Below are 24,714 nucleotides of genomic sequence, written 5' to 3' on the forward strand. Positions count from 1 at the left end.
GAACCTCAAAGAGGCTTCCCTGATGTTACCTTGCACATGCCAGATCTCATCTGATCTAGAAAGCTAAACAGGGTCAGGCCTGGTTAGTACTTGGATGGGAGACCTGGGAATACAGGGTGCTGTAGGCTTATACCATGATCTCAGAAGCTAAGCAGGGTCAGGCCTGGTTAGTACTTGGATGGGAGACCGCTTGGGAATACCGGGTGCTGTAGGCTTCTACCATGATCTCGGAAGCTAAGCAGGGTCAGGCCTGGTTAGTACTTGGATGGGAGACCGCCTGGGAATACCGGGTGCTGTAGGCTTCTACCATGATCTGGGAAGCTAAGCAGGGTCAGGCCTGGTTAGGACTTGGATGGGAGACCTCCTGGGAATACCGGGTGCTGTAGGCTTATGCCATGATCTCGGAAGCTAAGCAGGGTCAGGCCTGGTTAGTATTTGGATGGGAGACCGCCTGGGAATACCGGGTGCTGTAGGCTTATACCATAGTCTTTCCAGACTGAAGGTTGCCAACCATTGATGAGTTCCTAGAGTCGGCTAGGCACTGTGTGTGCCAGGTAAGTGAGGGGGGCAGATTTGCACATGGTGGGGCAGAGCATCCCACAGGGGGAATGCCATCACAGACCTTTGCCCCGGGATGCGGGGCTGGAGAGGTCTGCCACTGATATTCATTCAATACTGCAGTTAGGGAGACTTTTCAGACATTTCATAGTTTGAACTGGCCCCTTCTGGGTGCATGACTATTACCCCTAGAACCCAACCCTCCAGTGCCATAGATAGTAGCAGTCTACGAGCAGACAAATCTGCCTTATATGGAGTCAGGACACTGGTCCTTCTTGCCCAGTATGGTCCAGTCTGACTCGCAATGGGTCCCACAAGTCCACTGGCATAGGATGGGAATTTCCTGGTTCTCGTTACCCAACACTTTTTCACTTGCAGACGCTGACCACAGAGCGCAAACCTTCACCAATGAGCGGTAGACAGCGCATCCCTTCCTCCATGGGTTCTCTTTTGGTGTGTGGGCCTATGGCTGAGGGTGGTGGGCAAAGGTTTTGGCTGACGTGTGTGATTCATTCTTTGGGCATTTTCATTTTTACTCTGGTGACATCATCCATCACAGGAAAAGCCCAAGATCCACAGGTGCCCACATATGCATGACCTCTCTCTGTTCCCCTCATTATGTGTTGCCTGCTTTGCTTTACTGTCACACAGTCCTGCCTCTCAGCAATAGGTTTCTGCCATCTCGGCAGGTTCGTGTGACAGCAGTCAAATGCTAACAGGAATTGATTTGTTTTCTACTCCTTCTCTCTTTCTTCCCCTCTCTCTCTCTCTTCCCCGCCCCTCATCTGTCTGAGCAGAGATGCCCAAGGGACACCGGGGAACATCTTCAGCCATTTAAACGCTGGCAAAGACATCAGACTCCAGTGGCAGAACAACTCCTCACATTAACAGCAACAAGCTGAGCGGCACAGCTGCACTGGTTCAAAATCCATCAGTGCAGTTTTGGGCCAATCATCCAATTCGCAGAAACAGGGATAGCAGGGATGACGTGGGGGGGGTCTTGGAACACACCCAGAGAATGGTTTTCCCTGCTGATGCAGAGCGCTGCATCAGCGTAAGAGAGCTGCATTTTCTCCTTGGGACCCCACCCCCCCACCTCCACAAGAGCCATAAGCATCCAGCCAACTGTATGACAACTTCTGCCAGGGCCTCCGAGAGGAATTTTATCAGGGGGTACAAAGTTTCTTTTGGGTCCCTTTGCAAAGGGAGAGGGGTGAAACAGAGCAGGGGAGGGTGGCGACGGGTGAGCAGAATGGAGGCAGGGAGGGGTGGTACAAGGTGGGGGAGGGTGGAGACAGCTGGAAAAGTCTTGGGAGCCCAGGTCTTCCCACCCATGTGTCATTGGCAGCTATATACAGTAATACGGAAAACCAAACACACTCCTAAGTCTCTTTAAAGTCTTTTGAATATACAAAATCATGTGGAAAATTAGCATCAACCCTCTAAGACAGAGGCCCAAACCCTAACCAACTTTCCAGCACTGGCATAGCTGTTTCAACGGGACGTGTGCTGCATCCTGCAGTTGGGTGGCACTTATGGAGGTCTCCTCAGAATAAGGGAATGTTTGTTCCCTTACCTTGGAGCTTTATTGCCCTTCTGCTGGTGCTGGAAAGTGGGTTAGGATTGCACCCAGAGTCTCTTAATGTTTGTCCTCCACCGTACCGTTTCACCAGATCCACCTATTCCAAGTACCTCTGGAAGCAACTGGTGATTACATCAGGGGTCTCCAAACTTTTTGGCCAGAGGGCCACATCATATATCTAGTGTGGCGCTGAGGGCCAGAAAAAAAATTTAAATAAAAAATTTAAATAAATAAATTGGAGATGGTACTTAGATGAGTGAATAAATGAATGGATGAGTTCATTCATTCAACTTCTCTGGCTCTCAGAGCACCCTCCAGGCACAACCAGAACACAGCTCTGGTCACGTTCAGTTGAGTGGGCCAGAGGCTTTCATAAGAACATAAGAACAGCCCCACTGTTGCCATAGGCCCAGTCTAGTCCAGCTTCCTGTATCTCACAGCAGCCCACCAAATGTCCCAGGGAGCACACCAGATAACAAGAGACCTGCATCCTGGTGCCCTCCCTTGCATCTGGCATAGCCCATTTCTAAAATGAGGAGGTTGCACATAAACATCATGGCTTGTACCCCATAATGGATTTTTCCTCCAGAAACTTGTCCAATCCCCTTTTAAAAGCATCCAGGCCAGATGCCGTCAGCACATCCTGTGGCAAGGAGTTCCACAGACCAACCATACGCTGAGTAAAGAAATATTTTCTTTTGTCTGTCCTAACTCTCCCAACACTCAATTTTAGTGGATGTCCCCTGATTCTGGTGTTATGTGAGAGTGTAAAGAGCATCTCTCTATCCACTCTGTCCATCCCCTGAATACTTTTGTATGTCTCAATCATGTCCCCCCTCAGGCGCCTCTTTTCTAGGCTGAAGAGGCCCAAACGCTGTAGCCTTTCCTCATAAAGAAGGTGCCCCAGCCCCGTAATCATCTTAGTTGCCCTCTTTTGCACCTTTCCTATTTCCACTATGTCCCTTTTGAGATGTGGCGATCAGAATTAGACACAATACTCCAGGTGTGGCCTTACCACCAATTTGCACAACGGCATTATAATATTAGCCGTTTTGTTCTCAATACCCTTCCTAATGATCCCAAGCATAGAATTGGCCTTCTTCACTGCCGCCACACATTGGGTCGACACTTTCATCGACCTGTCCACCACCACCCCAAGATCTCTCTCCTGATCTGTCACAGACAGCTCAGAACCCATCAGCCTATATGTGAAGTTTTGCTCCAATGTGCATGAAATTTAAGGAAGGAAGCTTCCTTGCCCTTTACGGCCTCTCTAACTTGGCTTGTTAGCCATGCGGGCACTCTCCAGGACTTAGTTGAGCCCTTCTTCCTTTGCGGTATACACTTCCGCTGGGCCTCTATTACTGTTGATTCCCTAGGGGATTGTTTCCCTCCTCTCCAGGACGACGTCCTCCAGCCCCGAGACTACCCACTCGGGCAGCTGAGAAGCTGCATGCTTGCGGCTGGGACGAAGCCTGATCGTCCCCGGAAGTCTCCCCACAGTCCTTCTCTGCCTGCCTCTGCTTCTCCAGGTTGGCCACCAAAGCTTCAACGGAGCGGATGCGTTCCCTGAGTCCCTGGAGCTCCTTCCACCAAGGACACACCCATGACTTATGCCCCAGAGGCATATGGTCATACATGTGGCACTCAATGCAAAACACTGGATAGCCCCCACCCTGCTGCTGGCTGTGACAAGGGACTGTGACAAGCTGGCTGTTTCATGGGACAAGAGGCTGGCTGTGGGCTGGATAGAGGCTTGCCGTGGGCTGCATCTGGGCCCCGGGCTGGGGTTTGGAGACCCCTGGATTACATCATCACCAGTTCCTTCTTGGTTGGGAGGCCAGATGCAACACAACCAACACCAGTAAGAGGCTCAGGGAGGACGGGAGGGCTTTTCTGAGCATGAAAAACCATGCTTTGGAGCTCTGCCCCCTTAGCCAAGCCTCCTGCTGCTGTTTGTTGTGTCATGTTCCTGATTTCGCTATTGGGTGGCAGGTGTCCAGGGGTCCCATGAGTACCATTAGACACCAGTTCAAGCACTACTGGTGGTACCTGTACCACTGGTTGAGAAACACTGCTCTAAGACAACCCCTCAAGGCGTGGTACCCGGGACAATGTACCCCTTGCACCCCTTAGCTACGCACTGCCCATGGCAACTCTTCTCTTGCACTATGCATTCTGCTACTTTAACCATTTTGCAACATTGCCTTTGACTGGTAACGCTAACTGTGGAGTAGGCAATGGAACCTATTACCCCTACTCACTGCAAGTCCTCTCCCGCAACCCCTTTGACTTCTGATAGCAGCAGTCACTGCCCTCATATTGAAGCATGCCCTTTGAAACATAAGGGCTAAGCACTGCACATGAAAGCTGAGATTTTCCAGGAAGTTATTCTAGACATACAGGGGGAAAAAAATAGTATGACATAAGGTATGGTGATGGAAGCAGATGGGAGCTGATCGCAGAGAAACTTGTATAAAGCAGTGGGGTGGACAGAAGGCGCAAAAAGATACAAGAGAGAATGTATAGCCAAGAGTGGCCAAAATTAAAAATAAGGACTAGGACCTTGGAACAGATGTGGGAAAGTGATACAAGGCTGTAGCGAAATAAGAGTTTTTAGAGGAAATTCTTCTGATAAATTTTGGTTATTTCTGCCACAACTTATCTGGGGCCCAGTCCTATACAACTCTCCGGCACTGATGCGACCAAGCCAACAGGGTGTGTGCTACATCCTGCAGTGGTGCAACAGTCACTGAGGTCTCCTCAAGGTAAGGTGACATTTGTTTCTTTACCCTGGTGCTGCATTGCAGTTGCATCAGCACTGGAAAGTTGGATAGGATTGAGCCTTTAGTTAAAAAAAAAAAAAATCAAAATGTTTTTGATAGACACAGAGCAGAAACCTTCACATCCACCACAAAATGTTGCCTTGGGAGAAATCAGGCCGGAGTTCCAAGGGTGATAGAGCCAAGGAGGTCTGAAATGTCTCAACATCTCAGCAAGCAGAGACTTGCTCACATTATACCTCTTGCAACAGACCGTTTGTGACCTGTTCTCCCATTGGCCAGAAAGGTCTAGAAACGCTTCTAGGGCAAACACCAGCAGATTGTCTAGGCTGCCACATACAATGCTTGGAGGCTGTACACGGTCTGCACTACAAGCCCAGGTCCCTGTTGCATTCCATCCGCCACTTCCTGTTTGCCAACTGCTGGCCCACCTGTCCCAGATATATCTCTGCTTCACTTCCACCTGGAAAACACCTTGTGTTTTCTACGCCACCCAGTTTGGAATGTGAACTCCTTGTGTAGAACTCTGCTCAAGGGCTTCAGTTCCTCAGAGCCACCAGAGACCCACTTCCTGCTCTTCCCAGTCTTCCTGTAATATGGTGGACCCTTGGAACCTGTGTGGGGGGGGTCAGTTCCAGGACACACACCCCACGGATATTGATTTCCGCGGATGATGAAATCCGTGGAAAGCCCTCAAAGGACCTCCCAGACATGAACAGAAGCACCTTCTGGTCATGTTCAGAAGGTCCTTGAGGCCCTCCAGACACAGGCCCAGCACCCGCATTGAGTGAAATCCACAAATAAGGAGGGAGACTATAACTTTGGCCCAGCTTCACAAAAGACCTCCCAATGCCCAGATCCTATGAAGAGGATATACAATCACTCACAATGAGATATCTCTAAGACCTACCTTGGCGGGATTGACAGCTGTTATCACCCACACACAGTAGGCGTTGTTGTCGTACTGAACAGGGTAGTTGGGAGATGTGATGACACCGCTGGGTCCACGGAGATACATGTCGCACATCCTGGCTGTGGGGGGAAGACATAGGAAGAAGCATGTGTTGAAAATTATTAGGTCAGTATGGCTCTGCAGGTGGGGTTCAGGATAACTTTGTCTTAACGTAAGGTGGAATATGTCCTGCCCCCCCCACTGCAGCAGTAGTTCCCAAACTTTTGAGCACCGGGACCCACTTTTCAGAACGACACACTTTTAGGACCCACTTAGCTTTACAAGACTTTAAAAGAAAGCATCTTACCAGCTGCTCAAACCTCTGTTTTTATCCTTTTTACTATGGTTCACTGAACTGAGACCATTCTAGTGACTTTGTATTTGCCTGGACTTCAGCTTGGGGGCAACTTCCTTATTGAGTGTTTTTTGGGGCCTGGTTTAATTGGAACGAGGTCATTCTGGTGAGATTGCGTTCCCCCCGGCCTGCTCTTCAAAATGAACTGAGGCATGGTCACTTACTCACAAGTAAACATGCATTGCAGCTCAGTTTCATTTTCCACAGGGCCCCCTCCATGCATTTTCCTTGGCAGCTATCAGTCAGTTTCATGACCCATCAGCCATCTGGTTGTGACCCACTGGTGGATCCTGACGCACAGTTTGGGAAACACTGCACATCAGCAGGGTTCTCCAAATGTTTCAGGACGAGGACCACATCATAGCTACATAGTATATTTTGTAGATTTGGGGGGGGGGGCAAAAAATTAGTTTTATAAATGGATGAATTAAATTTAGATGAATGAATAAGTGGTATTTGGATCTGTTTTTTTGTGGGGAATTTTTTTGTAATCAGCATGATATAATTCAGTAAAAGAGAGAAATATGACAATTACAAAGAAATAATGACATGCTTTAAATTGAGAAATGATATATAATGAGTAAAAATGTCAAACATTACCAAACACTCTGACAAGAAAGAAAGTTGCTGAGGGCCAGATAAAAACTTGTGGTGGGCTGGATATGACCCCCAGGCCACAATTTGGAGACCCCTGCACTACACTCTGATCCAGAATCACCATTCAGAGCGTGACACCATAGTCTTCCGAGACTGAAGGATGCCAACAAGAGAGCACTACAGCAATAGCTTGCCCCTTCCGTCTGGTTAGGGACCAGAGCGTGGATGGATGTCAAAGCAGAAGCCTTGTTTAGCTTGCAAATTTATTGTGGTCGGCATGGAAACATAAATAACTATATAACATATTAGAATTCATGTGAAACTTAAATAAGCAGAAATAAAAGAAAACGTGCACACATAAGAACATTGATGTATGTACTGGATGGTTGGATGAAATCAGACGAAAGAGGAAAGCACTGACTGAAAGACCAAAGCGACTGAAGAGTGGATGAAAGTCAAGACATTGCTGCATTTGCCTCTATTGACCAATCATAGAACCATAAAGGCCACAGAATCATAAAGGCCACAAGCCACAGGTTGTCTCAGTGAATCCTGCCTGCCTGGAACTCCACAAGTAGGGGAAGCGAGGGGGAATGAACAAACCCTCAGCAGGCCACGCCACACAGCACAGTTGGGCACAAGTTATGCAGGCAGGGTGTAAATTATATACCTTGTCTACCTTTCTCTTTTTTAATGGAGAACAGATCTGCCCCGTTGGAAACAGCTGGAAGCAGTAAAAAACAGACTTCCCATCATGTAGGGTAGCCCAGCAGCAGGTTGAGAAACCTCCCAATTTTGCTAGGCATGGACCAAATTTCTGAAAACGTGGCTTGAATTTGGGGATTGTGTGGACAAAACCACCAAAACACTTTTGCATGTGCAGAGGTACAGAGGAACTCTTTCTTTCTCTCTCTCTCTCTTTCTTTCGCCACTTAACAACCATTTGCTTAATGACAGACTGCATATATGACAGAGGTCAAAGTACAATAAAGGTGCTCTTAATGAAGCAATTGCATCGCCCATAGCCTATAGCAGAGTGTCTATTTACATAACAGAGAGGCCCCATAAATCCATTACGGGGTACAAGCCATGATGTGTATGCACAACCTCCTGATTTTAGAAATGGGTTATGTCAGAATGCCAGATGCAAGGGAGGGCACCAGGATGCAGGTCTTTTGTTATCAGGTGTGCTCCCTGGGGCATTTGGTGGGCCGCTGTGAGATACAGGAAGCTGGACTAGATGGGCCTATGGCCCGATCCAGTGGGGCTGTTCTTATGTTCTTAACTACAATTCCCAGAAGCCTTGCAGGTCTCTTGTTATCTGGTGTGCTCCCTGGGGCATTTGGTGGCCGCTGTGAGATACAGGAAGCTGGACTAGATGGGCCTACGGCCTGATCCAGTGGGGCTGTTCTTATGTTCTTAACTACAATTCCCAGGAAGCCTTGCAGGTCTCTTGTTATCTGGTGTGCTCCCTGGGGCATTTGGTGGGCCGCTGTGAGATACAGGAAGCTGGACTAGATGGGCCTACGGCCTGATCCAGTGGGGCTGTTCTTATGTTCTTAACTACAATTCCCAGGAAGCCTTGCAGGTCTCTTGTTATCTGGTGTGCTCCCTGGGGCATTTGGTGGGCCGCTGTGAGATACAGGAAGCTGGACTAGATGGGCCTACGGCCTGATCCAGTGGGGCTGTTCTTATGTTCTTAACTACAATTCCCAGGAAGCCTTGCAGGTCTCTTGTTATCTGGTGTGCTCCCTGATGCATTTGGTGGGCCAATGTGAGATACAGGAAGCTGGACTAGATGGGCCTATGGCCTGATCCAGCGGGACTGTTCTTATGTTCTTAACTACAATTCCCAGGAAGCCTTGCAGGTCTCTTGTTATCTGGTGTGCTCCCTGGGGCATTTGGTGGGCCGCTGTGAGATAAAGGAAGCTGGACTAGATGGGCCTATGGCCTGATCCAGTGAGGCTGTTCTTATGTGCTTAATGCAAAGAAGAGGCCATCAGTCTGTGGTAGCCTCTGCAGCCAGCTAGTGTCTGGCAGGGAGTTTCAGTTTACACAACAAAAGCACCAGATTAGGCTGAATGTTTGCTTAATGACCTAATCGCATAACAACGGTGATCACAGAACATATCTCTGTCATTAAGTGCCACACACATGTACTCGTTTCATGTCACGACTGTTGGTGAAAATAATTTTGCCATGGGGGGGGGGTGCCAAAAAGTTATGGGCACTGCACTGCCGCCAAGGATAAGCAATTCAATGGCTGCAAACTCACTCCTTAATGCAACTCTCTTAAAAGGCCAGCCCTTTGGCTGTTAAAGGCTTGTTTGAAAATTAAAAACAAACACAAAGAAAAAATCAAAGACCTTTACTTGTTGGGCCATCAAACCATGAGGAGGGTGTTTCTTCAAAGGATTAGTGGGGACTGCCTCTCCCTCCCCCATCTCTGCTACTGCTCCTTCTCCCACTTCCTGGATTCAAAATGGAAGAGCAATAAAGGAAGCGTGGAGCACTTCAGCACTCTAGCACCCACTCCGCAATCCTCCACACTTCCTCTGTAAAGCCATATACATTAAATGGGGGGAAAAAGCAGCCCTGCAGCACTGCTAATCAAGTAGACTGCTGGATACTGTCAAACACTAAATAGTAATAATATCTAAATAAATGGATTACCAGGCAGAGAACATTTAAAATTTTAATGTTAAACACTCGAGCTTTGGCTTTACATCAATAACCACCCTGAGCATTTTTCAAACTGCCACCGGTACCTGAGCTTATCGTTAAATGATAATTTGTGTTCCTGGTGAAGGTGAAAGCTGAAACGTTTAACGTGAAGATTTTAAGTGTGCATATGTGTGGTTGATTAACAGTGTCATAAGCACCCCGGCAAGTCCTCCCTTATCTCAATGAGAGGCCACCGTAAATTTCATTTATGGAGTTGCGTATTGATGCCAAATATCCTCTTATGCTGATTTAATTCCTTGAAGCTGGTGTGGATTTCAGGATTAGCAGGGATTCCGGATGTTGGCGTGCCAAGCAAATTTCAAGTGATGAACAGGTTGCAAAAATACTGGAACCCTGCAAAGAGATGCTTTAAGATTCATGGCTGCAAGAAGTACCAGGTGCCCTGTCCACACTGTGGACGGGAGGGGAGCAGACTGGAATCTCAGCTCCCAGTATGTGGGCTCTTGGTACAGGGGCAAAGTGGGTGTACAATCAGAGGGTATGACAGTGTTCTTCAAAGACCTGAAGGGCTGTCATATGGAAGACTTATTTGTTCTCAACTACCTCTGAAAGTAGAACAACCTGCAAGAGAAGACATTCCGATTGGACATCAGGTAAGGGTGGTTGGGCAGGGGAACAGAGGGAGGTGATGGACTCTCCGTCAATGGAGATAAGAACATAAGAATAACCCTACTGGATCAGGCCAAAGGCCCATCTAGTCCAGCTTCCTGTATCTCACAGCGGCCCACCAACTGCCCCAGGGAGCACACCAGATAACAAGAGACCTGCAAGGCCTCCTGGGAATTGTAGTTAAGAACATAAGAACAGCCCCACTGGATCAGGCCATAGGCCCATCTAGTCCAGCTTCCTGTATCTCACAGCGGCCCACCAACTGCCCCAGGGAGCACACCAGATAACAAGAGACCTGCAAGGCCTCCTGGGAATTGTAGTTAAGAACATAAGAACAGCCCCACTGGATCAGGCCATAGGCCCATCTAGTCCAGCTTCCTGTATCTCACAGCGGCCCACCAACTGCCCCAGGGAGCACACCAGATAACAAGAGACCTGCAAGGCCTCCTGGGAATTGTAGTTAAGAACATAAGAACAGCCCCACTGGATCAGGCCATAGGTCCACCTAGTCCAGCTTCCTGTATCTCACAGAGGCCCACCAGCACACAAGACAACAAGAGACCTGCATCCTGGTGTCCTCCCTTGCACCTGGCATTTCCTGCTATAGGCGGGTGAGGGGTTGGGTTAGATTACCTTGTGGGTACCTTTCAACTCTCATTCTATGGTATCCAGACTCCTCTGATATGAACTCACCTTGTCCCTTACCTTCTTGCATGGCTTTGGCTGTCCTGCAAGCCCAGAGGAAGAGCTTTGGACTTTGGAACACTTCACATCAAAACCTCTATAGTAATGTCATTATTTGCTGATTTTTCTCATTTATATGCTGCCCCTTCCTCCAGGCTGCTCCACGCAGTGTGGAGGGGTCCACCCCCTTCTTTTATCCTCACAATAACACTGTTCGGTTAAGTATCACTAAGTGAAGAGCACCACTATCCTTGTCCTGACCACTCATTGCCATGTGGGCCAATCTGTGTGTTGCCATTCTTGTGATGAAGGAAATGCAGCCCTTTTTAAGCCTCTCTTAAGAAAACACACTAACCTACTGAATATGTTCCCCCAGCTGCTGATGAATCCACAAGGAGGATTCATCACCAGAAAATACCAAGCACGGAGACATCAAGAATGTGATGCTGATCCCTGGTGTTTGCAAGGACACCAGGTCAGGTACTAGCCAGGTCAGCCAGAGCAGGCTGGATCAGCCAGGTCAGGTACTAGCCAAGGGTCCATGCGTGTCAGAAACCCACCATTCAAACCCACCAGTACCAGTCAGCCTTTCACCTGTTAGCTTGGGGGTGAAGGTCCAACCTAGCACTGTTGGACAAGGTTTGTGAACCCTGCTTCTATCTTTTCTTCCAATGCCTGCCCAATTCATGTATACAGAGGCAGCGATGGGAGGAGTATATCATCAGCCCTAGCAATGGACTACCCTTCTTTAAGACAATCCCATCTTCCATTTTGAGAAATGTAAGGTGAGAAAAAATAAAAAAGGAAGCAATTAAGCCAATTCCTATCTTGTTGTAGGCAGCACACATCGCTAAATTAATGGACCAGCCAAGGCTCTCGACAAGGACGCTATTGGATGCTGTCCTGAAGAAGAGACTCTTATGGGGTCTCTAACTGGTTCAACGCCACTCGGTTACTTGCCTCACCTCTACACACAGGCCGCTGGTCGCTCCAGGCTGCTATCATATCGCTTAGCTTCTTACAGGTGATGCTCTTGGAGCCCTGCAAATCATAGCCTTCATTGCAAGTGAACTGGACACTGGATCCTAACCTGGAAGGCAGAAGAGACGTTGGTGCTTTCAGCCCCAGAACTGGAGCCAGTGCAAGTAACTAAAATAGGAATTCATTACTTTCTGTTTCCAAATCAAAGGATCACTCCTGCAAGCAAATTGCCATTTATTTAGACCCACAGCCAACCCCACCCCAAAGGGTCAGGACAAATAACAAAAGCAGAACAAACAACAACAGGACATAACAATATTTAACTGAATCAGTTAAATATTTTGGTGTGGGAGAAACGAGATAAAAATACAATAAACAAACAAATAAACAAACAGGGATGCAATCCTATACACATTTTCCTGGGAGTAAGTCTCATTGACGTCAATGGAATTTACTTCTGAGTAGACAGGCCTCAAATTGAGCTGTAGATCTTACAGACCACAGTGAAGCATCTGGAAGAGGTTGTGGAACCCCCAAGGTGCCTCTGAGACTGAGTTGCTTCCGGCCTCACTGGCTAAGACCTGCCATTTGTTCTGTGCCTACAACAAGCCGCTGCAGAGAAAGTTGCAGGTGGAAACTGGGCTGCTGGGGGCACAAGATGTGACGGCCACCCCATGTCCTTGTGCGATCCTTTTTCATTGCCTTCAAGGCTGGAATGGAGGTTTGTTGCCTCATCTGTTGATGTCTGTGATGGATGGTGGTTTAATCATTGCACTTCATGTCCATCCCCACCCCCTGAATTATTCATTGTTATGCTTTTGACATTGTTATGTTGTCATTGCTATTGTTCACTGGTGCTTTATCAAGTGAAATACAATGCACACACTACTACATATACGCTATTGTTTTGCTTAGGGCACAATCTGCTGGTGGAAAAAAAAAACACAGCATGCAATTATGGCATTTAAACAAATTAAATTAAAAAACAAACAAAATTTAGTTTTTTTTTCTCCACAGGTATTCAGGCCTGCAGGTTATTTGCAGCAGCAGTCCTGTGACTTGAAAAATCTACCATATGACTGTGCCTCAAGCAACTTGCTAACTGAAAAATATATTAGTCTTAATCATTAGGTATGTTTGTTTTAATTTAAAGATATTTATGACCTGCAACGTAAGGTGGTTTTGTGTGCAAATCTATCAGGAAGAACTTTTGGACATTACATAAAAGGCATTTTTCACCCTGTTCCCAAATATCCGCATTAATCAGTTGGCCCAAAACAACAGCATGAGGTCTCAACACCATACCTGGTGCGCATAAGGACATCTGCAAGAGGGATCTGAAGGCCTTAGGAGTGGATCTCGACAAGTGGGAAACCCTGGCCTCTGAGCGGCCCGCTTGGAGGCAGGCTGTGCAGCATGGCCTCTCCCAGTTTGAAGAGACACTTGGCCAACAGTCTGAGGCTAAGAGGCAAAGAAGGAAGGCCCATAGCCAGGGAGACAGACCAGGGACAGACTGCACTTGCTCCCGGTGTGGAAGGGATTGTCACTCCCGATTCGGCCTTTTCAGCCACACTAGACGCTGTTCCAGAACCACCATTCAGAGCGTGATACCAGAGTCTTTCGAGACTGAAGGTTGCCAACAGGTCAACAGTAAGGACCACTTCTCAACAGTACAGGGGAGTCCTCATCAGCCACGGGTTTGCGATCCATGAATTTGACTCAGCGATGATCGCAAGCCCCCATTGGAGGACCTCAGAGGACTTCAGAGGACGTCTGGTGGGGAGGTCATGTGCAGCCTCCCTGCAAATCAGAAGGCTAGAGCCTTCTGACATGCACTTGCAGTTTAATGTGCAACCTCCCAGCACCTCAGAACACCTCCTGATGCAACCAGAAGTCCCGAATGCGAATTTCATTATCCATGAATTTCAGTTTCCATGGGGGATCCAGGAATGCCCCCCCCCGGTACACTAAGTACTGATGTTTTGATGAGGAGGGATCATAGTTCAGTAGAAGGGCAGGGAAAATTCTTCTGCATAACATTCTGGAGAGTTGCTGCTGGCCAGAATAGACAATATTGGGTTATGTGGCCCAATGGTCTGACTCAACATAGAGTAGCTTCATACATTTTATATATCATATTTAGCTGTCTGAGGCCCAAATCCTAACCAACTTTCCAGCACTAGCACAGCGGTGCCAAAGGGACGTGTTCTGCACCCTGCAGTTGGGTGTCACTCATGGAGTCCTCCTCAAACTAAGGGAATGCTTGTTCCTTTACCTTAGAGCTGCATTGCCCTTACGTCGGTGCTGAAAAGTGGGTTAGGATTCTGCCCTAAATCTGAGGATGATGTCTGGAGGGTATCTTCCTCTCTTCCTCCATTCCCCATTGGTAGAGGTGTGGTGTTGTTTTCGGTTTGTTTGTTTTTTTGGTGAAAACAAAATAAAAATACAGAACACTGTTTTCTACACTTCTCCTTTTTGTAATAAACAAATAAAAATAAACTTGAAAATCTGCAAAATAAAATAATGGGCTGGACTGAGGGTGTCTGGGTAATGACTGTGGCTGCATCTGCTGACGCTAGACCACGAGGTTCACCTTCCTAGTACACTTTTAAAGCTATTATAATTTATAAAAATGCACACTTGGAATAAAAGTAACAACGCTCTCTGCACTTTTTCCTGGAGTGTGTGTGAAATATGAGAGGAAATAAAAAATGTTGTAGAACACCTCTACCCATTGGGCATCACTCTGTTTGGTCCCAAAATTCTGGAGGGACTGGAAGATTTGGGGTGCAAATTGAAACACTTTGAGCATCAGAGAAATCAGGTTAAATATTGATTGCCCTGCTCACCCCATTCACTACACAACACAAATGTCCTAATATGCTTCCTTTAAGGAAAAGGCAAGAAATAGCAGCTCATGTATTGGAAACATCACAAGGCTGGTTTGCATGTGCAAGTGCTTCTGGGGGCCTGATGCTGAACCACAACCAACTGTGTCCCTTTAAACAAACAAACAAAAAAAGCCTAAGCAGATATCACAGCTTTTGATTTGTAAAGTTCCTATCCACACTTCAAGACACCCACTTGATGCTGCTGCTATCAAGTGATGAACATGAGTGCATAGCAACCAGACTAGGAATTCTCAACCATGGTAGCTTCCCATCTGGGTGTGATAGAATCAGGGTTGACTCCTGGTGCTTCAAGCAGCATGCAAAATGTCACATGTGAAATGTCACCCTCCTTATCTATGGATGCTGTTCCTCCTCCCTCTTTCTGGATTTGAAAAGAAAGGAAATCGGAACAGAAGGAGAAGGGTGTTGTAGGTTAGAGTGTCAGGGACACTTCCTCTTTCCTCCATTCTCCTCTTCCTTTTTCAAATTCACGGAGAGGAAGAAGGTGAAGTGGCGGAGGAAGAAGGTGGTTGGCGCTTGGCAGCCCCACCAAACTTCTACATGAGACAGCTGCCCCAGTAGCCTTCATGGACCTGTAGACCGATTTGGTCTGAAGTATATCCACCTGGGACTATGATATCCAAAGAAAGGCAGGCATGGAGGCAATTTCTTTTCACCTAGAAATTGGAAGGTAGCTGATGGAGCCAAGCAAACCTGGGCCCAGTCAGTATCTAGATCAGTGATTCTCACAGCATTTTTCTGACAGCAAACTGACTTCTATGGTCTTCACCTCTGGGGAACTCATCTTCCGAGACTTTGTTTTAGGGCAACTGTGTGTAGTAACCAATTGTCTTGTCCCTCTTCCTCCGCTAGCAGAACTGGAGGAAGAAAAGACAATTTGTGACTACAGACAGGGGCCCCAGAAACAGAACCTCAGAAGCTAGATGAGGATCCGAGAAGCTCGAATCGACATCATAAGGGAAGACCATAGAGAAGACTATGGAGATTGGTGTGCCATCAGAAGAGAAACATTTAAAATTGTTGGTTCACAAGAACAGGTCTTCCTGTCCAAATAAATGTGACTATGATGAGAATATAGGTCTCAGCTCTCTTTTTTTAAACCTCCCTAAAGGTAAAAATGACAGAGCAATGTGCACATCAAAATGGGCCCCCCAAATTGATAATTATGTGGTGTCTCATCCTGATGTGAAATACCACTTGTTGTCCCCCGCTTAAAATGATAGCAAAAGATTCAAATGCCCTTTACTGAACAACCCAAATGGATTTAGGCTGCAATCACCTACTAGCCTGGGAGTAAGTCCCATTGGAACTTACTTCTGAGTAAGTGTAGATAGGACAATAATCACCTGCCCTTTAAGAGTGGGTAACGGGCCTTAGAAACATTAGCAGAGAAAGATAACTAAAGGAATATTATGCTATCAAAGGCGCAGCATGAATAAGTTAAGAATGAACCGTTTACACTTAAAGGTACAAGAAAAGTCCTGGCTGGATCAGAACTGGGTACGTCTACCAACATCCTGTTTCCCACAGTCAGGGTGACCAGATGCAATGGAGGACAGAGTGCCTATACCTTTAACCATCGTATAACACAGGGAATTTTTGAAGATGCTGCTCAAGATGGAAGGGCTTGAAAAGTTGCACCTGCCAACGTTCCCTCTTCTATGTGAGGGTTAAGAGTAGAGGCCCTCTGCCCTCCACTGTATCTGATCACTTCCCACAGTGGTCTACAGAAGCTCCCTTCAGGTCAACTGATATGCAGATAAATACCGCTTCTGAATCTGGGAATTTTATTTAGCTATCATGGTCGACGTCTCCCTCCACAAATCAGTCTAATTTTAATGTAACTTAATTTAATGCCTCCAAACTAGGGGTCATCATTACATTTTGCAGCAGTAAATGTTCACAAATGATTTATTTCTTGACATAAAACATGCTTTCTTTTATCTGTTCTGAACCAACTTTGTAAGACCCGAACATTATAAGCGGGGGGGAGGGGGGAGGGAAAAATGCCAGTGAAAAGAAGGAAACACACACACACACACACACACAAATTCTTACCTGAAATCGTTTCCTATCCTTTTGCCTCTGTCTGGAATCCCAGGGTCTGGACACATGTTATGTCCCTGGGACACACCAACCTGTGTTACTACAAAGCAAAAAAAAAAACAGCACATACAGAGATGGAATAGAACACAGAATCACTTTGTTTTTACATCAACCATTTCAGAGTTTGGTGGATGCGGAGAGAAATGGGACATTACAAGTTGGAATGCATTGGGTTTGTTTGGGAGGGGCGGGCATGTGTCTATTTCGTTAAGGCCAACTTAGCGCAATGGAAAGCATTTCGACTCCCACTCAGGTAGCATCACAATTCCTGCCAGAGACCAGGTCCCCATTAGCTTGCCACTGGCCCCCCACTTCAAGTCACAGCAGAAGACTTTGCGTGTACTTGTGCGTTCACAAACAGTGGCCTAAATTAAAGGACACATATCCAAAACTCGCTACTAAAAAGGACACCTGTGGAATGATGACGGAACATTTGTGAAAACCCAACCACCACCTGGCAGATGCGAAAGGCACAACTAAATAAAAACAAAATGAAATGAAATAAAAATAAAATAAAAAAGTGTATATAGGAAGCTCCCAAAAGTATGCCAGAGGGTGGGGAGGAAGGGGGCAATCTGGACATGTCCAAAGCTGGTTATGTTATTGTTGTATTCCTATTTACACAGGGGGGGGGGAGACACCTTACCGAAATAACACCTCCCTCCACACCCATTTTGCACCCTTTCCCCTATTCCCCAACAACCTATTCAATAGCGGCGGCTCAGGAATTTAATAGGAAAAAAAATGGCATGGATCCAGCTAGAATGAAATGATATCTGGAGGAAAAAATGTTGATTTCAACGGTTTGTAAAAGATAACATAAAATGAAAGGCAAACAAACCCAGGGCTTCTACTGTACAAACCCCATGCATCACCATGAACTTCAGAACATAAATACACAATTAAGCCCCATGCATCACAACAACAGCAACAACAGTCAATGTTTTCATCGCTTCCCTCCCCCGTCACCATGATTGAAAATGGTTGAAAATGATGTAGCTCCATTCTCTCATGTTGTGCTGTGTGGGTTGGGGAGGAGAGGAGAATGTGAACATTCTTAGCAATGAATGCAAAAGCAATAAAGCATGAAACACAAATGAGCATGCCTCATATTCCCCCCATATCCCTGTTCGGTTAATTCAATGTTTCAAAAAGAGGAATCATTTCATCATATATAACTGAATCAGGGCAGAGTCTTGAAGAATGCTTGAGACTAGGGAGAAACAGCACCAAAGATGAACACACTTGTCTCCTCTGCCAACAGGCACATATAAGCTACTTCACAGATGTGGCAGGTTTGCCAGTGTGCGAGCACTCGACGTGAAACTGTGGCCAAACCTGGCTACCTAACAAGTGTACTTGCACGACTCATGTGTTTGCAGCCACTTGGGTTTGTAACATCCACACATTACTGTATGTTTTGAGGTGCACCCATCGAATATATTAGGTGTACACCTAAGGCCCTGCACTTGTGAAGCAGCCCTCACACATTTGTTGAACGGGGCAAAGGCTGAAGGTACATTACACCGTTCTTCCATGCATCTGTACGTATTTGTTTACTTACATGCAAAATCCACTGACCTTGACAACAGGTACAAAAAAAAAACACAACACACTTCTGGAACTCAAGCAACATTTGGAAAGAAATCAGGTACCGAGCTGATGAAAGCACAGATTCCAAACTTCAGTTTTGTCACACCATAGTCCCTCCCCCATAGAAGCTTTAATGTGCAGACACCTGCCTTAGAAACAGAGGTCCACCACGACAGCCTGAGATGCTCTTGATGTGCACATATGAACACTTCCACATCTATGCAACCAACCCACAGACCATTCCAGGAGCCACAGCCTTCTTTTTGGAAGCATAGTATCATGCCTTTGCTTCTTCTACAAGCACGTGGCACAAGTGAAATATCTCACAAAATGTTTCCAGGACAAAGGAATCACTCCAGGGTCTTAAGACGTGAACATGAACATTTCTGGAGATCCCTCCACAGGCATTTGCGTCACTTCTAACCTGGAGAGGCCTTGCCTGCTTTTCTGCAGACGCTTACACCTGTTGCAGGAATTCACATATTCTCACACACACAAGTCATGCCTCTCTCCCCACTGGCCAAGGGAGCACCACATTCTCCAGCAAGAATGGCCAGAAGCTGCTGAATCCATGTGTGGCACCAGGTGGATACTGGGATTGTGCAGTGGTCTAAGTGGCCCCCAAGCTACCAATGTGACAAAGGGCCTGAATTTGCCTGGTATACTCTGCCCACCTGCCTTAGGAGAAGCAAGGGTATTTATGCATAGTTTCCTTTCTCATTCCTTTGTCGCTACTCATGTGTGTGATCCCCTTCATACATACACACAAGCACACGCATAAGATAGCTCAGGCAGGACCTGCATAGTCCCAGGACAAGGCACAGGGTACACGCCGTCTTCTAAGGACAGCATTGCTTTGACACTTGACCAAGCAAAGGAGGAGTTGGATCCCTGACTAAGCCATTGCAGACTGATCCTAACATGAAGATCTTCGGTGCCATGAAGCTCCAGGCAGAACCTGGAAGAGGGTGATGTTCTTCATGCTCCTTTGGGGACTCCGGCGAGCCCTCACCCCCTAGTGGCTTGTTCTAGTCCCCCTTCCTGTCAAAAGGAGGCCCCAAACCTGCAGATACAGTGCAAGACCTAGCTGCAATGGATTCTGAACCCAGAGCACGTGGGACTGCGGTTCACCAAGCAACTGCTTTTGAGGTGGTCTGAAAAGCCAGTCTGTTCCAGGTTCCGCTGGTGTCATTCATAATCCACCACAGCTTGCTCACACGTCTTCCACATTAGAGCAGGCTTTTATAGGGTCCAGTGGATGGGGACTGGCCATCGAGGTCAGCTGACCAGTACCAAGGAAGGCTAGTGCTGCCATGTGGATGGCACACTTGAAACTCAGAGCTTCCCCTTTCAGGCCCACAGTGGAACCTCTGCAAGAGTCAATCTCTAGAGCTAGAAAAAATCAAACTGGAGAACCCAATCCTAGCCTCCAGCCCCCCACCCCCCACTGGTGCAGCCGTGCCAAAAGCAAACAAACAGGTGCGCTGTATCCAGTAATGGGGGGATCAGGAGATTTCAGCAGGGAAAGTGGATTTAAACCACCTGCATAAACCTCCCAACCTGCAACAGGTCTTCTTGGACCTGGCTAGCAAGGAGTGGGGAGGCTGCTACTGGAGAGAATTGGATCTAGCAGGCACCTTCTGTGCCAAATTCACCCCTCCCGTAGCCTTCTGGCGACGTTTCACCTCCTCCCTGGCCCCACCTTATCTGTTCCGGCAGGTATAGGTAGCTCTATCAGCAGAGGTCCTAAAACGGCAGCCGAGAGAACGCTGCCAACAGGATTGGGCCATAAGCCCTCGAGGCAACTGTCTGGTGGTCCCTTCCTCTCCTAGTTCCTTTCCATCCAGCTTCCCCCTTTGTTTCATGTGCCAACTCATGGCTCTTTTCAACTGCAACCAATTGTGGTTTCATTGTTCACCATGATAATTTGCTTCTTTAATTTGCAAAAAGCAGCCAACCTTGTGTTGGCCACCCATACTCCACGCTGAACATTAATAAAGAAATTTTCATTGATTCATTCCCTGCGGGGAGAGGGCAAGGCTCTGTTCAATCGAGGGGTGTTTTTAATATCAGCTACAAGTCCCAAGATGAGGCATGTAGGCTCATGAAAGGGAGACTTTTGGATACTTATACTTCTAATATCCTACTTGCTGTTAATAAAACCTGTTCACCAGCATATCATCAGCTACCGGTCAAAGTGGGGGAAATTCCCAATTATTTTTACATTTTGGAATGCCCAAAAATCAGAAGGGCCTTTTCTATGGCCCGTTGCAACTCTATTCCATCCGCTGTTCTTTGGGGTAGATTTCAAGGTATTCCTCTTCAGGAAAGAATCTGTCCTTGCCCTCAGCAAGTTGCAGAAATGTTAGATCACCTCCTTTTTCATTGGCCGCTCCATAGTGTGGCTAGGGGGAAATGCTTTGTTCTCCAATCTTATCTTAACTCCTCTTTTGAGGTCTCTGTTATATTGCAATCTTTATTAGCCTTCACTGACCCTAACATCATTTTCCAGATAGCTACATTTATTTCACAAATAGTGGCGTCCAATTTGAAGCGCGTCCCTACTTCCTGAAGTCCGTGTTTTATAATTGTCAATTTTAGTTTGGTATGTTATGGTTCTCTAGTCAGCTCTTTTAAGTTTTTTTTTTCCTCTTGTATATGTATGTAAGTGTGTATGTATTGTAACTGTATGCCAATAAAGGTACTGAAACTGAAATATCAGCTACAAAATAAATGTGTTTCTTATTGTTGAGGAAAACAGTGTGTGTGTTTTCAGAGAGCGAGAGAGAAAGAGCGACAGAGAGAGCGCACATTTTGATGAGATGAACGTTTCATCCAGCTCAGGTATGAAGAGCGATGAAATCTTAGTTTCTGCCAAATGAAATGACAAGACTTGTGTTGGGTTAGCACTATTAACTCCCAAAGCTTAGTAAGAGTGGAAGGAAAGTTCATCCATCTTTTGCTAAACCAAACTGGAGCAGGTTCAGAAGAGAGCGACGAGGATGATCCAAGGGCTTCAGAACAAGCCCTGCCAGGAAAGGTTGAGGGAACTTGGTATGTTCAGCCTGGAGAAGAGAAGGCTGAGAAGGGATATGATAGCGCTCTTCAAATACCTGAAGGGCTTTCAAATGGAAGAAGGGAGAGATTTGTTTTGAACTGCCTCTGAAAGTAGAACTAGATCCAACAGGTTCAAACTGCAAGAGAAGAGAATCCAATTGGACATCAGAAAAAAATTCCTGATGGTAAGGGCGGTTCAGCAGTGAAACAGATTGCCGATGAAGGCAGTGGATTCTTCCTCACTGGAGATAAGAACATAAGATCCCCGCTGGATCAGTCCAAAGGCCATCTAGTTCAGCTTCCTGTATCTCAGTGGCCCAACAGATGCCTTGGGGAGCACACAAGACAACAACAGACCTGCATCCTGGTGCCCTCCCTTGCATCAAGCATTCTGAGGTAGACTACTTCTAAAATCAGGAGGTTGCACATACATATCATGGCTTGCAACCCATAATGGACTTTTCCTACAGAAATTTGTCCTTCTAGGTTGGATGCCATCACCACATCCTGTGGCAAGGAGTTCCACAGTCTAACTCCATGCTGGGAACAAGAAATATTTTCTTCTGTCTGTCCTAACTCACTCAATTTTAGTGGATGTTCCCTGGTTCTGGTGTTGTATGAAAGGGGGAAAGAACATACCTCTATCCTCTCTAGCCATCCCCTGCATAGTGTTATATGTCTCAATCATGGCCTCCCCAGGCACCTTTTTTTCTAGGCTGAAGAGACCCAAATGCTGTAGCCTTTCCTCATAAGGGAGATGCCCCAGCCCAGTCATCATTTTGGTTGCTCTCCTCTGCACCTTTTCCATTTCCACGATATCCTTTTTGAGATGTGGTGACCAGAACTGGACGCAATACTCCAGGTATAGCCTTACCATCAATTTGTACAATGGCATTACAATATTAGCCATTTTATTCTCAGTACCTTTTCTCATGATCCCAAGCATAGAATTAGCTTGGGATCTTGTGATTTTGGACAAATTAGATTTTCAAGTAGAGGCTCATCTGCTGGAGATGCTCGAGGAGGATTTTCTGTTCTAGGCAGGGGGTTGACTGGATGAAGTTTTAGGTACCTTCCAACTCTAAGATTTTATGATTCCATGATTCTTGAAGTGGAGCAGACCAGGGCGTGTCTCATTTTCAGCACTAGCCCCCAACCTAGGGGGAATGAATAATAACAGGGAAACATAGCCTCTGAGCTACTACAAAGTGTCCCTCTTGTAAGGAACCCACCCAAGTCAGAGCCAATTGTCAGAGCCTGCAAAAGTACGGGGACAGAGGACACACATGTACCTTGTTAATATGGCAGGTGACGTTCCAGACCATGTCTGTAAAGAGAATCATAGCTCCCCCCCCCCACCCCATTTGCCAGGCATATAAAAGCCTACAAAGATTTTTACACTATCATCCATTAAGTGGGCACTATCGCTTAGGCTTAAAAATGATGCAAAAGTAAAACAGAAAAAAATAAAAATACTACAGAGCAGGGGTAACAGAATGGTGCCAATTGACTTGTCCAGTTCAGCTCCGAGTTCACTAATGTGCTCATCTCCACCAAAAACAAGTGCCAAAATAAAATAAAATAAAATAAACACGAATATATATAGTGGGGAAAGTGCTGTATTAGCTAAGTGCTCCAAAGTGAAGGGCCTTAAAGAGAGGTATGCCTGCACTCTGGCTTCTGACACCAAGGCACAAGGAACAAGGGCTGTCAATTCTGTCTGAGCAAGAAGATCACTAAGAGTAGATCAACCCGGCCAATACTGGACAAAGGTGCCTCTGTGCAAGTCATCACTCTGTTTTGGCATTTAGGTCTTCCTTTTCTTTCCTTCACTCCCCCACCCTTGTGTGTTCTCTTGGTCAGCCAGAAGGCAGGGTCTGACAGTGCAATCCTATGCATTTCTACTAAACAAGTCCCATTGTGTTCAATGAGGCGTAGTCCCAGGAATGTATACATAGGACTGAAGCCTGAGACTGCAATCCTATCCACACTTACCTGAAGCCTGAGGCTGCAATCCCATTCACATTTACCTGGGAGTAAGGCCCATTGACTTTTGACTGAATTTCTGAGTAGATGTGCACAGGACTGGGCTCTGACACTCCAGTTTTTGTTGTAAACTCCTTTAGACAGGTCAATGCCTGCCTGAAAAAGCAGGAAGGTAACAAAACAATCAGCCACTTCCTTCCCATCTCCAGGGTGACAAAAGGAGATCAATCGCAACAGATAGATCAAGGAACATGAAGCTTTGGGAGGGGGTTTCTCCCCAGGGCAGATTCCTTCAATGAGAAGGGACAGACTACAGGGGTGCTAGAAACTTCTATTATTTTCTCTCAGAACTCTCTTTCCTAAAGATCTTGAGGGGGAAGGGTACTTAGGGTAACCCCAAATGCCTGCCTTCTGCAACTTGCATCTGGGAAACAAGAAAGAAGGCTGGAGCAATAGTGTGGCCCTGCTTAAAAGACTGAGGTTGTGATGCCATTAAACATTGTTGATTGATTGATAAGACTGAGGCATGAGCATAATCAGAACACTTCCTGAGGAGGTGAGGATACCTATGGAATGGACTGTGGGCCCAGTGCACCTCCTGGTAATTTCGGCACTTTGATCTTGCACCCCACCAGCATCAACAGAATTTATCTGTAGGGGCTTCCAGAACGACACCCCCCTTCACATAACAAGCACCTACTGTAAGCGGCTGCCCCGTTGATTTCACCTTGCAATGCCAGTCAATGCAAGACACACACTGCGACGGTGGGCAACCACTTCTGCCCTTATTTGGGAAAGGCTGCCTTGGCAATTTGACCTCACTCACTCACTAGGGCTGGGGAGATTAAAGAGCACATCACCCTTTTCCTCTCAATCTCCTGCAAAGCCTTGGGAAAGCCTGTTTTCTTCTGCATGGGCTGAAACGGCTAGAGTGCTGCTGCACATGTAAAACTGAGCACCTGACTTGAAAAACCACTTGGCTGCAAAGTGGCCAACAGAACATCTTCAGTCTTACAAGCTGCAGAAGGACGACGACTCTTTTGGTTCTCGGCTGATTTTGCAAAAACTCCAACGCATGGAGTTGCATGCAATGCATGCAAGCCGGTTAACAGAAATCCTGCCCCTTTCTGAAACCACAGAATGGAGATGGAGCTCAGATGAAGAAACAGGCATTCCAACCCAGCCGGCCATGTTATGCCAGAGGTGTAGGTTAT

The 24,714-nt window shown here is 46.7% G+C and overlaps 1 protein-coding gene across 1 annotated transcript in view; it reads right to left on the bottom strand.

Moving 5' to 3' along the window:
- CSMD2 (CUB and Sushi multiple domains 2) overlaps nucleotides 1-24,714 on the bottom strand; it is a 594,109-nt gene that overhangs the window by 246,346 nt on the left and 323,049 nt on the right. The window contains exons 8-10 of the mRNA XM_066638160.1: nucleotides 16,817-16,904; nucleotides 11,831-11,955; nucleotides 5,834-5,955 (exon numbers count right to left, since the gene is read on the bottom strand). Of these exons, the coding sequence (XP_066494257.1) occupies nucleotides 5,834-5,955; nucleotides 11,831-11,955; nucleotides 16,817-16,904 (335 nt within the window). The remainder of the gene's footprint in view (nucleotides 1-5,833; nucleotides 5,956-11,830; nucleotides 11,956-16,816; nucleotides 16,905-24,714) is intronic.

The sequence above is a fragment of the Tiliqua scincoides genome, chromosome 10 (assembly GCF_035046505.1).
Source record: "Tiliqua scincoides isolate rTilSci1 chromosome 10, rTilSci1.hap2, whole genome shotgun sequence".
NCBI lineage: Eukaryota > Metazoa > Chordata > Lepidosauria > Squamata > Scincidae > Tiliqua > Tiliqua scincoides.